Source organism: Varroa destructor, unplaced genomic scaffold, assembly GCF_002443255.2.
Source record: "Varroa destructor unplaced genomic scaffold, Vdes_3.0 BEIS01000001.1, whole genome shotgun sequence".
Classification (NCBI taxonomy): Eukaryota; Metazoa; Arthropoda; class Arachnida; order Mesostigmata; family Varroidae; genus Varroa; species Varroa destructor.
In genome coordinates, this window is record NW_019211454.1 from 51,850,806 (window position 1) to 51,868,227 (window position 17,422).

The window sequence follows — 17,422 nt, forward strand, 5'->3', positions numbered from 1 at the left end:
TAATTGTTCAAGACGACTTTGAGCTAGGGATTGCGGGTCGCTTTTGATCAGCCATCCAGCCATTATATTCATTGGTGAGGATGTTCCACGATGAGAGACTTACACGCAGAACGACGCTAAGAATTGTTCCATCCGCGCATATTCAATATTGAGTTGGCCGTTTCGTAAGCCCTTGTCGCCGACAACAGGAAGTTGTCATGGCAATCACAACTTAGTTACGTTAGAAACGTATCTAGATGTTCGCCATTAGTAAAACAGAAGTTCTCCTCGAAGTACCCATAGACAAGAGGTAGGCTGTAGACTGTCTTATAAATAAGAACATAGAACATTTCTTATTGTAGATTACTATGCGTTGTTATTTAACAATCGCCAGAGCAATGCTCCGATACGTGGCCAAGCGGAAGATTAGCCAACTGCATTAAAGTTAGCATATTTTTTTTCGAATCACCAACATTGTAACACACACAGACCCATACACTTTCTCAAGCAGAAAGCTAAAGTTTGTGTTCAATCTTCTAGATTTCCAGTGGTGACGGCTAAAATGATTTTTGCCAAAAATGATCCAGCAGCCTTAATAGATAACTCTGGTAACTAATCCAGATACGTACATCCTTCCTGTACAGTCAGGGTTTTTACTCTTTACCAGCCTGCCTAGCTAAACACAATTTATCCTGATACTATCAAAAACTATTCCATCGTTCAAACGTTCCATAATATATCCGAGACCTAATCTGCTGTTCATCTTTACCACAGACTCTCTGCAAGCATATGAGTGAAGGGTTTTCAAACCTTGCCAACGTTTGATCTATTCCTTGAGTAAGTCCAACAATTTGAGTACCGGAGTATCGGACATCTCCTTATACGGTGGTCGTCGAATTAGCTAAAAATATCAGGGATTTCCTGAAAACAGCTGATCATCCTGCATAGACCACTTCGTCAATGATGGGCTCTCTGCGTTACGTTTAGCCATTTGCGATTGACGTCGTTATTCTTCTGATCGCTAGGTACTCAAAGCAAAGTAATCATGGCCGATGTACATATAATATAACAGAATACATTCAACTATGTATATTCTCAGTGCATTATCATATGCTAAACAAATTAACCTCAACCAGAATCTAAAGAAGGCAAAATAAATACTTAGGGGGCAATTTGCAACGCCGCGTTAGCTGATAACATTCACTCTTCGAATTGACAACGATTCTAAAGGCGACATAAACCATTTCCCCGTAGAGGGGCAGCACATCGTTAACGTCGCCGTCAGCTCCCTACGTATGGACAATGCCGTGAAATAATGAATCTTATAAGCATGTAATTTTTTATACACACATAGGCACACACACACACGCGTGGCAGGATGTGCTTCACGAAGAAACAGCAATTTGGAATCACGCTTGTAAGATTTGAAAGTAACTATGTAGATAGTGGTTATTTAGAAAATTTATAACCAACAGCAAAATTCGATTTGGCTTAGTCTTTAGTTACTGATTGAATACTGCCGTATGCCAGCGATAGCAAAGGTCATGCTACGAACCGTCCACCAACGTCCTTCCCTTAATTAACTGAATGTTTTATCATTTTCTAAGTAGAATCTTTAACTTCTAGCTTAATATCTAAGTGAGTCCGCATGCTTCAGCGGTCTTATATGTTCATAGGTAGGCATGCATATAGCCCAGCCCACAGTGGCTATAACCAATTCAATAATTAACTTATGACAATATTATCGATTATGACCGCAGTCACAACTGTGTCAGTAGATGAATAAGCAATATTCCCCGTATCAGTTTAATTCAGCGGCTGTCCATTAGCTGGGCCTTAGTCGTGACACCCAGTTCACCGATGGGGCGCCCGAGCTAACAGCCAGCCACTAATCCAAACAGACAAAGAGAGACCAAATAACGGCACAACAGGGTAATGACACCGGCCGCTCGCCAACGGCCAAGTAGCACTGACAGAAGTATGCACAGAGAGCCACAGCAAAAGTTACGGTGCTCTAACAACGCCGAGCACGTAAAACTGAGAAGCGTAATGACTTCGATCACCATATAATAGTGCTGCTAAGTATGTGATAGTTCTCTCGATATTTCGAGAGCTTTACGTACGGTGTCGCCGTTACGCATTCTACCGGGTTCGAACCCAGACCACAGCGTGTCACTAAGCTGAGCACAGAAATACGTTACCCCCTAAGCTAATGTGGTAGCTCCCTATAATTCTACTAGTGTCCCTGTAGAGCACTGATTGCTCGCATTGTCTTCTCTAATATTGTATTCAATCTATTGGCACGCTATCTTCGAACAGCGTCTGCGGTTCCTTCTACTATCGTGGTTGGTACTATTAAGATTATGATCGTTGCTATTTATCGTATTAACATTCGTAGGTTACGAACCTTGGATTTCGAACTACGCCTTCTTAGGCCCTAATCTTTCCTAAGATTCCCAGGGTTTCAAGTTCAAGGACTCAAATGCAACTATCTATCGAAGACTTGAAAAGTATAAGTAAGTTACTGCTGTAAAATCTTGTTTTATTTTACACAAAAGCCGCATTACTGAGGTTGATTCAATTTGTGATGACTGTCTCGCAGGAAAACAGACATAAACGCTTTGATGATTAGTATTATTATGATGGCTATTGTTTTTTGAAAAATACGTCGACCAATTCCATCGTATACTTACCTCTGAACGAATTCAAACTCTGGCTGTAGCAAATGTCCCTCGTTTACTTTTGTTCAGAAGAAAATTAGCAATTCTAGATTGCTTACGTGTCCCTCGCTCAGGGAACTCACAACCTTCGTGTCACTAGTACCGCTCGAGGTGAGGTCGTCGAGGGTGTCGACAGGATTTAACGTATTCTTATGGTTTAACATAGATCTTATGGTGAGTAATTTGTCGTAGATTTGAAAGCTTATTCTTACCAGTTAGTCCCTAAACCAGCGTTCAGAAATTGCACCAAGCGGCGTCGAAGGCTTCTTTGCACTCAAAATTTTATACTTTGTGGGTATTTGAGACGTGGCGTATCTTAATAGCTATTGACCTCTTTGTTTGAGATAACCTTAAGTTAGCTTGACGGTAGGAGCGTTTTGTAGTTCGCGGTCGGACCATTTCCTCACATTCAAGTAAATTTTATGTCCAGAAAAAAGGAACAATGCTATCTCAGGCGCCACGCGTGCTTTCGAGAGCAAAATTTAGGTAGCCGGCTAACTCTACAATAGAACATCATAGAAAATACTTCAATAGATAAATGGCCAAACTGAGCGCATTGTTGTTTGGCTATTATTGAACTGTTATCTGCAGGCCGAGTCATCTGACCATTGTGATGCAAACTACTCTCACTTTCTGTGTCGCTGTCCTTATTCGTAGTAACGACAGCTGCGATATCTCGTCGGCATAAGAGGCGGCACAATGAAAGTAATTAAAGGAATTTCATCTTACAACAACGACGAAGAAGACACAACAAATACTGACTATCCGGCATCGACAGGGATAACGACGCTGCTGGCGCTTCAACCACAGCGGTAGGAAGACCTGCGGCTGTATTGTTCGGTCACGGCAGCGGGATTTGTAGTTGTGACAGCGTCAGCAACAGTTGTTATGAGCATACATGGGAAACAAACGTTTCTTATTCAGTTGTGGCGCGACGGTCCCTCCGCCCTTACGGCCCCTTAGGGTAAAAGTAATGCGGTTACGCTGCGCTGGCCTCTGGCTGCCAATACCGCTCGGGAGAAATGGCGACAGCAGTAAGTATTGCATGCGTGCGGTCGCCGACGCCACAGCGGCAGTTGCTGTGCCGATGCTGCTGTTGCTCTACCCAGCATTTCATGCCATCTCATTCCTTCCTGTCGGTGGCCATAGTTCACTTGGCGACGGCGGCAGCAACGCCAATCGGTTGAGGTTGGCTAGACAGTGTTGCTTGCATCTCAAGCCTACGTACTTAGAAACATTGTTAGACAAATTAATGAAAAACAAGCCATTCGCCTCCAAGACAGGTGTTGTGTGCTTCGAACCCATAGTCTGCTGTTGCGCAAAACAGAATCATTCTGCCACAACGCCACGATGAGATCAAACGAAACCATCATGGCTACCGTCACCGAGGTCAAAGCTTAGGGAGATGTTGACAAAAAAAATATTGGCCAAGACGACCAACCACATCCTAATTGAAGGAGAGAGACTTCAGCCAGTGGCAGAAAGAGTCTAGCTAGCAACTAGTGTGAACGCATTGGTAACATTGCCATTTGCCTGTGATAGGGCGCGGGTTGCAATGTTTTATGGCTGCGAATGTTTAAGGTGCTGAGAAGTTGGTACAACTAATTGAAGGCTAGAAAACCGTAGCGTTCAGCAGGCGCTGAATGGTAATATTACACATGGCAAATTGTTCTTTGAATATGTTCAGAACTTCCTATCTATTGCTACATAGAGCTGAGATAGAAAAATTGCGATTTCCGCTAACTTTATTCCATATACATATATGTATTCAGCTTGAGCCATTTTCACCCACCTGAGTCTTCTAAGAAATACGCAACCGTTCAATGGAACAGTTAGTAACTTTAGTTAACCGAACTTAAGAACGGGGATGAAGCACACAGCCGAAAATAGATTGGTGACGAATGGATTACAGACGTACAAATAATGTTATGCCATGCCATGCCATTATAAGTAAAATCTATTTAAAAAAAGTGGAATAACCGATCTTCAAATGATTACCTAGCATCATTAGCACCAATACGATCTAGAAAATCGTATTATTATTATTATATACTAAAATGCTCAGAACGCACTAAGAAGAGGCAAGTAACAGGGCGAGTAAAATGTAAACTTATAAAAGTCGAATTTTATGATAAAACGAACGGTCTCTATCACACGGGTTATCACCGAGCAGCCCGCACTGAGCATCGCCACTGTTGCCGTACATGGAAACTTCTGCATGCTGCCGCTATCAACAGCTCATAATTCAATAATTTGCAAATAGGAAGCGTCCGTTACATCGCGATGACGTTTGCCTATCATCTGCTTCGTCTTGGGAACCGACGACGACGATGATGATTTCTCTCTTGAGGAAGATCTATGCTGAGGTAAATAGTCATAACGCTTTGTGATAAGTGATAAGACTTTAGTGAATCAATCGGGCCCCGCTGGTTGTCGTTTACTGCTTTCCACGCGTATGGGTGTGTATGTATGGTCTTGAACTGTAGTGCTTCTTCACTGCGTGGAACAACAGCAGAAATGTATATTACCATGATTATACGTTTGGTATTTAAGGCTTCGGAATATGATTATGATAAAAAAAAAATTGACCATAATTTCGTGCACGGTTTCATCGTACACGTGTAGTTGATATGAATCCTTTCTCTGTGGCCGCTGACCTCTTCCAGTCGGGGGCGCTTGAAACGAGCGACCTGCGAAAATCTAAGGGTAAACCCCTTGCGTAGCAGATAAACGCCCATCGGGCAGCACTAATTAGATAGGTTATATTTTGACGAATTTACAGTTTACAACAGTTTCTTTATCTTCGTGGCGTTACTTAACGACGATATTATGTATATCTCACTATGAAAAGCTTATGTTATGCTAAGACAATGAAGCAAGCGTCTTGTCAAATAACAAGGAAACCGTCGCGTTCTGAAGACTGTTCTCCTATCCGGACTCACGGTTAATTAGTGCTGTCTCTGTCATTGAGCTCACTAGGCTGATCGATTCATTGTGATCGCCTTCGTATACTATGTTATGATCTCCATTATGTTCTATACTATAATTTACCGTAATATTATTTCCACACAAGATGTCATGAGCGATCATAAATATACATAACGATTGCCGTACGGCGCGTCGCAAGAATCTTCCTCAAACTTCACCTGTCGTGTTCGTATATGGCAGTTGTATGAGTTGTATTTTTCTATATCACTAGTAATCAATGTGACGGCTCTGTAGTCACTCATGTGAGTACAGAGGCGTACATGTGAGTTCCTTGACTGAAACTTGTTGTGTCCATGCCGTAGCACTGAACAAGAGATACGTATCTCACCGGTGCTTAGATGTCGGGTCTACTCTCTTTATAGTAAGACTTCTGTTAGTTCTTAGTTGGTTAACTGGGTTGGTCACTTCACATACTCCAGATAAATGCAGCTAGACTAGCAGGCGGTATGGCCCACTAGGCCCTGACGAAAAACTGTTTATTACTGCAACGTTTTCAATACCACGTCAGCAGTGTCACATTAAAACCATGTGTCAATAGTCGTAGAATCGTCGTGTCTGCAGCGCGTAGCGACAGCTACGAAGGCGACGGTCTATGTGACCGCATGTCCATCTGATTGCTAAACTCCGCCTATGAAGCGCTATGTTAACCACCGTTCCCTACTGCCTAGATATGGCTGCGTCTGTATGTATGCTGGCGTTAGCGCCTGCTCTACGTCTTTGCTCCTACGGATCAGTCAGCTCCTTCGCGATAGCTATCTATCTATTATATATGGCTAGAAAGCAGGCAGCCTTTCCCATTTAATTAAACCACTACTAAACTTGACGGACGAGTCGAACCTGCATCGCCGTTACTATTTTTAGCTGCCGCATCAAAGTCAAGAATACCGAAAATTTTCATTTTTCCAACATCCTCAAGCAGCAGCAGCAGCAGCAGCAGCAGCAGCAGTAGCGCACAACAAGCACACCAAAGCGACTGGTACGGTGGTAGATGCTAAAGTAGCGAAGCCGTTGATGGCGGTATTGGTAATGCGGCCGCACCATTACCCGACCCAGAGGAGATACATACCTCCACATCACTTTATTGGCAGCAGCGGTCTCAACCGCGACAGAAAACATTGCAGGGCCGCTGCTATTGCTGATGCTGTCAGACCGCGTGGTCGCCGTGCTGGCGGAGGGACTGATGGTCGTTCGTCGCCTATGCTTTCTCTATCGTTCTTACTTCGACGGACGAATATCCACGCACCATTCTCCGTCGTCTCTATGTTGATCCGCTGTCATCCGTTGGGACCACCCGTTGGGGTGGATGTCAGAGCATTTTTTCGCCTCACGCAAATCAATTAAATTTACATTTCAAATAAACGCCACTAGTGGCACACACACAGACGTACACGTATACACACCCGGCCACGGCCAGAGTACACAAAGTCATACAACGCGCCAGTACGGACAAAACCGAGTAGATACAATGCTACTAATACGTTTACGAACGTTCTCGCTGGCAGAGACAGGCGAATCGGACAGCTGTAGCAAACTGTGGAGGGGGCCTTTGCATATGATCTGTGGCCTTCTTATGATTTCGATAACAATGAAGCAACGCCAAAAAGTGCCGAACAAGCGTAACAATACTATCTGAGTTAACTGCAACAGCCACCTCAAAACTGTACACAAGGTTCTTCATAACCGATCGTTGACCACACCCCATATAGTTTAGGTATTCTTGTTGGTTTTCAGCCCTCATCCACGTCAGTACAACCGAAGGAGCCCCGTTAGTGTACCAGACATCTGCAAGATACTGCAGGGCGGGGCGGGGCGGGGCGGGGGGTGTAGGAGAGGATAGTGACACCAACAGCTTAGCTGCTCGTGCTCGTCAATAAAAAGTACAGCTTCATCAACCATTTTGACGGTTGGATATTCGTAAATTCTCGTCGTCCTGACGTCTCCTTTGCCGGAGAGCCGCGCCATCGCGGCTCTCGTGTTTATTGGAAGCAGAACAGCAGCGGCAGCTGTTGCTGCACGACGTTGACTGTCGTGGCGCCAGTTCTAATCTCCTGTTTCTCCTCGCATTTCTAGCGCGCTGCTCTCTGTCTGTCCCATTAAATCACTCTCCCTTTAATCAGCGCTCGCTCCTCCCTCCCTTTTTCTCTCAGTGATGCTCAGAGATCAAAACCCGCGACAGGCCGGCCGCAGCCGCTCACTCTAGCGACGAATGAAACAAGCCAAGCAGCGGTTCGTCAACGACAGCAGTGCTAACAACAGTGACGTCAAAATAGCAACGCAGCGACATCACTGCTGCTGCTGCTGCTGCTGCTGTAGCAACGTTTAAAAACGAGTGACGCTTTAATTGCCTTGTAAGACCTGCAGAGGTCGCGATGAGTCCGTCGCTTGGGTTTCTACTATCGCTGCTGCTGCTGCTGCTGCTGGCGGATTCAACCGACTACGATGTGCTCATTTGGGTTCGCTGTTCGGCACCACGAATAGCAACGGCGACTGCAGTCACTAGATCGATACAAACGGGCCTCGATGTAATCTAAATACCCATCAGCACGTCGTCTATCCACTTTAACAGCGACGGCAGTCATGACGGCGACGGCGACGGCGGCGGCGACGATAGACGTCGTAATGGAAGGAGCGGTCGCGCGGTGGCGTAGCAGTGCTGCTGGGGCTGCAGCAGCAGCAGCAGCGGTCAACGTTCAGTGGGATAGCTGTAGCAGCCCAAACCGAAAATGATGAAGAATCTCGTCGGCGGCAGACCAGTCTGATGAGGCACTCCACAGTTGCAGGCTGCAGTCGGCTCCAGCCGTAAGTTCAGCTCAACGCAACAACAACATTAGCAACAGGAACACTAGCAGACGGACCGAAGTAATTCAGAATGATAGACAGTTGACGAGGCGGTGCACTCGCTTCGCTCCATAAAAACGCCAAAGCGACAATAACAACAACAGTGATGATGATAATGACAGCGACTAGGGCAACAGTAAACACAACAATGAGGCGACAACAGAATTATAATCTTTATGATTCACGTTGGAGCATACCAGCTGTAACAACAACAAATATAAACAAACCCACAACGACGCCGACAGCAGCAAACTGAAAGCACAGCTGAATAATGACAGTTGCGTGATGACAAGGACGAGATTGCATAGCATCCTGCGACATATGTAACGTGAAAAAGAGGTGCGTCGGGTGACGAGATGCTGAATAATTAAAACAAGTACATTCGGCTCTTTGTTCGTCACGATCAAAACCGCCACCGTGAAGCGTAACAGACTACATAACATGGGCTATAAAAGCTTTTCAGTAATGTTTGGCAAGGCGCGTCTTTTTTTTTTTTGATATGATGCTGTTTTCGATATGGCTGCAGTTGAACGCGGGTAAAAAAAGAACAAAAGCTGTGTCAGTTTACAAAACACCCGCGAATAGAATGAACCCATATGTGTACGCCCGAACAATATGAAATTTAGTAATCTCCCTTCGACATAACTATAGTTTCCAGGCGGCGAAACTCCAATTCAACAACGTGTGAGCAAGCAAACAACAAAATTCGCTTGAAAATCTTCGTTAACCCAGATACATTGACCTGACTCATTTCTCACTGATAATTGAGTGAGTCACTGTGAGACTGTTAGTCTCACAAAACCGTAATCGTTGCCTTGGGATGCACGTGGGAAACTTGATGCATTGTAGATATACATCACCAGCTGTCGTATAGGTTTGTTATTATTTATGTTTTGTACTGGTGTTTATGGCAGGCATCACATCGCATTACACTTACTGACGGATCCTCACACGATTATCTGAAAGCGAGGACCTTCTGAGCTTTGCTCAGTCGACACTCAAAAAACAGAGACCGCTATAACGGTGATTGCAGCCACGACGATAAGTTGCAGTGCTATAAGGGTGGTCGCGGCCCCGTGAACAAAATATAGGAAGTAAACACACTAACCAACTTTTATTCATTAACTTCGTCTGAGGATAGTTGAGCTCTTCTGCTATTAATGCTGATACTATATTTATTTTGATATTATAGTCGGCTCAGCTCTCACTTGATGACGCTAAAGAGGCGAGTAATACTATAGATGAAAAACAAGCGTTCTGAATTTAGAAGCGGCAAAGAAGCAAAAAAGCTAATAAACCCGATTATGTTAAGTGACCCTTATTGTCTTGACCATAGAAAAAGCATTCGAATTTACACGCACGCTTCGATACGCACAAGCACAAGGTCACGCCTTATGCATAGGCATTACATTATAGACACATAGGGTTCCATTAATGCTTTTCCCAGTTCTAACGCCTATCCGCTCCGACGACTATTTTCGGCTGGCTGCATATAATCATCATAGTAGAAATACTAATAGTGTAAGAAGCCCTACTCTGCCAGGTCCCATCCATAACGGCGAGGTGGAGGCAAGCACCGACCAACTAGCGAATTGATTGCCTCGTCGTTGCTGCTGCTGCTATCATTACGGAGACGGCGGCGGCGGCGGCGACGACGACGACGACGACGACGACGACGACGTATTCAACTTAAGCGTTGCTGCTAACAACTCCCTTGTAATCAGCCGCTCTTAGTTCCTAGCGCGTTTTTGCCTCATGCTGATGCTGCTGTACCTGCGTACAAGAAAAACGAATATCGTGCGCTACGACCGCTGCCACCCCAATACGCCGACCGTATTCAAAAGACTATTCACCGTCGACATCCATCCATCCATCCATCCATCCGTCCGTCCATTCATCCATCCATCTCGATTCAGCGAAGAGAAACCTCCGCCATTATATATTATTCAATCACCTCGTTAATGCACATTTAACGAGTCATTTTACGTACATATACTAGCCGCAATTTACTTAGATCAATGTCTAAGTTGAACAACACCGTCGGCGACCATCACTATCTACGGCATGGCAGCAAGACAGATGGATCGACCACGCAAGCGATCGATCTGGCCAGCTGCTGCCGACGGTTGAATCGACTGCTGCGGCTAAGAATTCACTCGCTTAATCTAACAACTCATTTGCTACTGCCATTACGGCAGTCGCCGCTGGCGCCGATATTGATGTAATGCTCCACCTACAATAAATCAATGCTAAAGGGAGGGAACTCAGCAACGGCGAAACTTGATGACCCCTTTGCTAATATGATGTCATGGATGATCAAGAACAAGCAAAGGAAAGCCAGCAGACAGGTCGACGCGCGGAGGGACAGCCTTTGTTTACGATACGTACGTATTGTTAACTCGACATTTTCCAAACGTTTTCTAATGACGGCAATAACAGGTGGCGATGCTACTGCTGCTGCAGAGGCGGTAAAGTCTTTCGTTCGTGAGGACGAACCTACCAACGACGACAACAATGGCGCAAGCAATTCAGCGCGGTACCCGAAGTGGCGGCGGAAGCAACAGCAGCCTCGCTACCAGCTGTGGCCATTTTTGCTGCAATAACCGCAAGAACGTCATTCCAGTTGTTAAGAAAGGGCTAATTTAAACAAGACAGCAGTGAGTGGCTGGTGGCACCGAAAAGTTTTTAGCGTCACTCACCGATGCCGATTTTGTTGTCGATGTTGGCTTTACTGGCGACGCTCGCTATTGTCGGTGATAATTTTGTTGTTTACTGACTGACTCACTGGTACCGACTGTGCCGAGAGGAAACTGCTGCGAGTGGCAGTAATACTGCTATTACGAGCCATGTGCCACTGCCAATTGTCCGTGGTACTGACGGTGAGCGCGTTTGGCGAGAATTAACCGAAAAAAAAAAAAAAGTTGAAAAATACGGAAACGTCACAATTTCCACTGCCACTATATCGTATCGGTGTTGCTATCGTTACGAGTAGTACCACTATGGCTACAGTAGTTGCTTAGGTGTTCGAGCGGTGGAAAAGCCAGCGGCGAGCAAGTGAATCCTGGAACAGCTCGCTCAATGATCCTGTCATCGGCAGCAGGACGGCCGCCGCCGCAACATAAACTATGCGACGTCGTGGTTTTCACTACGCCGCCAAAAGCAGCGGCGATAGCAACAGTTTCAGCTGCACCATCATCACTAGCACAGCTACAGAAATCTGCAATGACCGAACTGACAACGGCAGGAAGCTAGTAGCACGGTCGCTGTATCGCATCGTCGTAAACAAAATTCATCGAACAACAGAAATTCGTACTTAGTCATCAAAGTTTCTGAAACGAAACCTCAACGGCTGGCGCTGGTCGCGCCGTGAACGAAAAGTCATTGGCGTCGCTCGCTCGTCGTTGCCGCCGATGCCGTTGAAGTCGTAATCATTTCAAAATTCTAATAAGCATAGTAATGTCTCTCTGAGAGGGAAAGAAAACGAAGAGAGCAAGGAAGATATCGTATTCGTCCGCGTAATGATCTCAAGATTCTGATTTTTGCTGCCGCTGGCTCGTAATGGATAGAGGCGAGCATATAAAAGCTTCGATTACGAAATCTATTGTTAGCAACGACGACGACGACGACGAAGAAGATGAACAAAAAAGCCAAATACATAAGATAAAACGTAATATGAACATAAATACGTGAGCGACGTTAAAACGGCAAACTACAGCGTGGCTTTCATTTGTTTTCCGAAGGGAAGGCGAAACGTTGGCCAGCAGTACAAGTACCCAGACATATCTGTCTGCTGCGTAATTTCGTAAAATTGCATTATGGATCAGGTGTATACTATACATGTTATACTGTATATATTAATAAATATTATGTAAAAATGACAACCTGAAAAATACAACGCGAGCCAGGAATAAAAGGAAAGAGGAGAATCTGCTGCACAGTAAATGAGCGTATCAACATTACCCAACCTGATCATATTATTTCGGCAAGGAAAAGTATCTTCGGTTGACACCTCTTCTTTTTGTACATAGTCGCAAGCAGTACGACTGTTAGCCTAGGAGCCAGCATGTACCAGCGTGGCCACTCTTGATCTATGCCTCAGCCTGTGCCGTAAAAACTAGCAGACGTTTACGAATTGCTTTGCTCCAGCTACGTTTTTCCTTTTTTTCAGTTTAATATACCATTAAGATGCACACAATTATTTCGTGGCCGTACCTGACGTTCGGAACGCAGCTACACTGGCTATGACGTTGCGACTGTGTGCCCGCATCAACACAGACGTCCCATGCGTCCGTTTGTCTACAGCCGATGAGCACATGGGTGCCTCACCGTTTTTTCAAGCGTTTTACTTAGCAGGCTACACTTCACCCCCACGTCAGGCTGCAAAATCTTTCTACCTTTTCCTTAGACGATCTCAGATATTACTCGGCTTCTTTTCTGGTTTCTTCCGCTTTTACCTCTCCCAGTTATGTCAAAAATAGGTTGTATCGTCATGGCTGCTGCTGCTGCTGCTGCTGCTGCTGTCCAAGTCGTCGAACCTTCGGCAATTGACGGATCGTCCTTTCGCTCTAACGGAGTTAAGCCAGTCTCAATTCAGTTCACGTGCGTTAATAGCGGCAATGAATCTCCATCGTTGCCGTTCCTCGACCTGTTCTTGGCCTTCGATTCGCTCTCGCCTGTGTAACTGTTCCATCAGCAGCAGCAACAACGTAAGAGAAATAAAAACAGCATCATGAACATCATTGTAATTATCATGGCCGGCATCATACGTAATCGGCAGCGACGGCTGAGGCAATAATCAGTAACCACTAACCAGCTACACTATTGTAGTCATGAGGAACCGATCACGGTGATCAGCGCAACCGGCCATAGCAGCAACAAGAGCATCGTGAAAGCTCTTGCGATGATGAGCACTGTGTAGTCGTCATGTAGCTTTAATTATACCACCGGTCTTTGGACGCGTCGACGTTAGACGTTCGATGATTTATAACGATATATATATATATATATATATATCGTTATAAAGCGGATGAAGCTCTGTTCATCTTCATCACATTCACGCAAGCGCATGCGTCAACGTACGACCGCAACAATATTAACAACGAGGTCTGTGGCTGCTTCGATGTCGTACTAGCTCTCACGTACCTTCACGCACATGGCCGGCAGCACAGCTATGCGCACAGGTCTGCGTACGTACACGGACGCTGCACGCAAACTGGTACGAGTAGCAACGTCTAGAAGTATTGCGTGGCGGTGGCGGTCGCGGTCGCGGAGGAGAATCGGTAGGCCTGAAACAGCGGCCATTGATATCCGCGCCAGTTATTGATATTATTGTGAACGTAGGCAACAAGAAGCCACGTGTTGTTGCCCAGGTACGTTGCGCTCCACGCCAGACATATGACATCTAAAAAGAGCAGCAGCGGTAACGTCAATGGGCAACGAAGCGACAGCCGAATGGATACATTACCACGTGGTTGGTCGATCCGGCACTCGTTCTCTGGCAGTGGCCGTAACGAAGAGAGAAACACAACAGCTGGACAGGCTTGACATCGCTACTAGCCGTATAACGGTCAGCGTCGACCGATCGATAATAATGATGACGTGAAATGAATATAGTTTGTAATATAGACTATAGCGAGATACCGCTAGGTACTTACTATGTTTGCTGCGTGTATTGCGTCCGTTTTATGATGATTAGACGTAGCTCAAATAGACGTCCGCGCCAGGCTCATTTCGTTCGAAAATGTGTGTGAGAGAGACGTTTGTCGGCGAATTGCAGTCGCGAGCTAAATGAAAAATTGCTTCAACTTCTAACGTTCTAGCCGGGCGCAAGTACGAGCAAGCACGCGTCAGTACGCTGTCGCGTAGGCGTACTTCTGTGAGCGTGGATTCGGCAAGCGCAACCGTTTTCGAAACTTTATTGTTCACACTTTCCTTATTTTTTGCTTCTCATCTAATTTGTTTTGTTGGCACGGAACATGTTTAAACTGGCAGGGAAATAGAAACTGGTGCAACCTGCTATTTTCGAATTTCTCAATGAAATAACTTACACACATACATACATATGTAGGTATACACGGATAAACAGGCGGATGATAGTTGTGTGAGCACTCAACAAACATGATGTGTTTAATCATCGTAGGTGTTGTCGTCAACAACCAGCCCAACAATTATACTCCCGTATCACCAGAAGGCCATCACGAACCCATTCGATCTTTGGAACCGGAACATACCTTCCTGGAAGTACTATTCGAGCAAGTTCTTGATTAGCACACAACACGAGCGCCTTTTGTCCATCTCCAGAGATTTTAGCATGATGTCGTCATGGCCACGGAGACGTCCACATCCCGCTGAGGTTGCCCCGAGCGAAAGCTATGCCTATGCAAAAATTCTTTTGCCTCTTTCCCATATGTATGTAAACATTTCACTTTTTTAGCAGAAATATTTCTACATCTATAAAGATAATTACGCAATCGATGCATTGTTGTATATCGCCTTGTTCCTTCATACCGATCCCATTTAGTAGAGTGTCGTACCGATCACTCTGTAAAGGAACTAGCAACTGAACGCGGGTCTACATACGCCATTATGCGTTGATTTTCGATACTGGTAATTCCTCAATTTGCTTGCAACTTCCAGGCGCTACCATGCTCATTTGAACTTCTGCTTTTTCTTCTAACACTCACTGCCTCGTTTTCACCGAATAACTTTTATCCAGCATTCTAACAATTGAAATCAAAATAGCGTCCAACGACGCTATTACGACTCACTGCTATGATACTGGTAGGTAAACGTCATTTTCTTTCTCCATATATCGTATCTATGTCGTAGCTTGTCGTCGCTAGCGAAAATGAATAGTCATCATAGAACCCTTCTCTGGATAGAAAAGAAAAGAGATTTTGTCCAGGCGCCTATGGTCCTTTCGGCGCTTGTCGTAGACCGATTGGCTTGTAATGTCAATCAACGTGGGCGCCAGCTAGCGAGCTCAAATCCAGTCGATAATGATTTTTGACGCACTCGTCCCGCTTTTGATCTCACTCCTGCTCCTTTCGATACGAATATGTATGGCGTTGCTGTTGTCGTTATTGCTACAATCCGTTGTTGATATCTCTATTTTCAATTAGCAGCATCCTCAACGGGCGGCTCTCTGTCCCTACCCGCCGTTCCTCTTACCGCCGTGATCGCTATTGCGACGGCTGAGCACCTCTCTTCGTTACTCGCCGGTCCTAGCTGCGACTCTAGTTGGTTCGCCGGCATCTGGCAGCGCTGTTCGATGCTCGAGGCTTGATGCTAGCATTAGCGAACGATGGACGCAAACGAAGGAAATGAAACGTTTGAAAGAAAGAAACACATCATATGATGAGAATTTGATCAATTGGCACCTCTCAGTTGTCGGAACGGATGGAGATGATGGATGTGGACATCCCCGACTGCGGGGCTGTAAGGTAGACAAACAGGCGTAGAGAGAGATACATCGATAGGTAGGGAGAGAGAGAGAGAGAGAGAGGGGGGCAGACGACTCTGGTTGAGGGACCCGGCTGGTGCGGTGGCTCGTCTGAGCTGCTGCGATAACTATTGCATTGAATTCAACAACAAAACAGCGTCAGCATCACCAACATCGGCCACAACAGCAACAACGGAAATCGACAAAATCCCTTTGGCTAATGTGCGAGTAAATAGTGACGGACGAGCAGATGGACAGGTGGCAATGCAGGGGAAGGAAAATGATAATAATTATTACATTCTGCATTCGTATCGTTTTCGCTAAATATAGAGACCCAAGTTAAACCTATAAGCCACGAAGGAGTAGGGTATGGCTACGCATTCATATAATTAAATTAGTCTAATGGGCTATAAATAGAGATAAGATGCTGGATAAAGTTCAGTTTGTTCTATTTAGCAGAATCAAAATCCACTGAACATCTACCTGAGACCGTTGAATCGCACGCTCGGCTTTCCTTCTTAATTGACACTGTCCGCTTAGTTTAACAACAGGGCGATTCAGTAGCGAGCCTCGCAATTAGTGGGTTTGTCAGGTCGTTTTACGCTCTGTGCTTTGTTGTATTGTTGAAAAAATGGCACCGAGAGAAGCCGATAGATGCAGATTCGTACTAATAGTTATATGCAATAATTGTACATGCACCAACGAAAAACCCATCTTCGTAATGATGATGATGGCCGCGCTGATTGCATGCCATTTGTACGTAAGGCTGACGACGTCCTTATCTTCCAAGATCATCATCTCTACTATACATGTGGTGTGTAATGAATGATTATCAATGGTTGAGAGACTGAGCCTCAGTGAAAGCCTGAAGTAGAAGAGATGAGCAAGATGCCGACCGCCTGTCACTTAGCATCGAATCTAGCAGTATAATACAACAGCCCTACGACAATAAAACAGACAGCACTCAGTTAATCTTTCTGGCTGTGGTGCCAGACCGCGCGTTAGAGACTCGGTACACCCCATCTTCACCGATTTTTCCATCTCGGACCTTCTGAAAAAGATCTCGTAACAAGATACGATGCCGTTGAACGAGATAATGCAGCAAAAAAGCAACGATTTCGATAATGAGACCGAGAAGGGGGCTCAGAGTGAAAATTACATTAGGCAAATTTTCTGACAGCTGGACTGACACCGTGGATGCGTGCACTTTCATCAGCAAATTGAAGTGAGTAGCATCAGCACCCTGCCAGGGCTAAAATATGCTGTTGATGGTGGCTCTAATGCTGTCGGTATTGCTGTTCGAGCGCGTATTACCTACCAATGCTGCGTTTAGAGTCTCACTCTTGAAGATGGCTAGGCGACGGATGTACCGCATCGAACCTTAGCTAAATAACCAGGTTGCTCGGGGTGCCTGTTTTTGCGTGCCGAAGACCGTGTGCCATTCTGTCAAGATAGA

General features: G+C 45.4%; 1 protein-coding gene across 10 annotated transcripts in view; it reads left to right on the forward strand.

Moving 5' to 3' along the window:
- The window catches only part of LOC111252383 (uncharacterized), an 83,664-nt gene that overhangs the window by 62,851 nt on the left and 3,391 nt on the right, over positions 1 to 17,422 (forward strand). For 3 of the 10 annotated variants that reach the window (XR_015318877.1, XR_015318886.1, XR_002674187.2), the window contains 2 exons: positions 14,665 to 14,933; positions 15,162 to 15,305. Coding sequence is in view for 6 of the 10 variants with exons in the window: in XM_086977114.1 (XP_086833240.1) it covers positions 13,954 to 14,091; positions 14,665 to 14,933; positions 15,162 to 15,201 (447 nt within the window). In the remaining 4 variants the exon portion in view is untranslated. The other 7 variants (XM_086977110.1, XM_086977115.1, XM_086977105.1 and 4 more) reach the window with 5 other exon arrangements.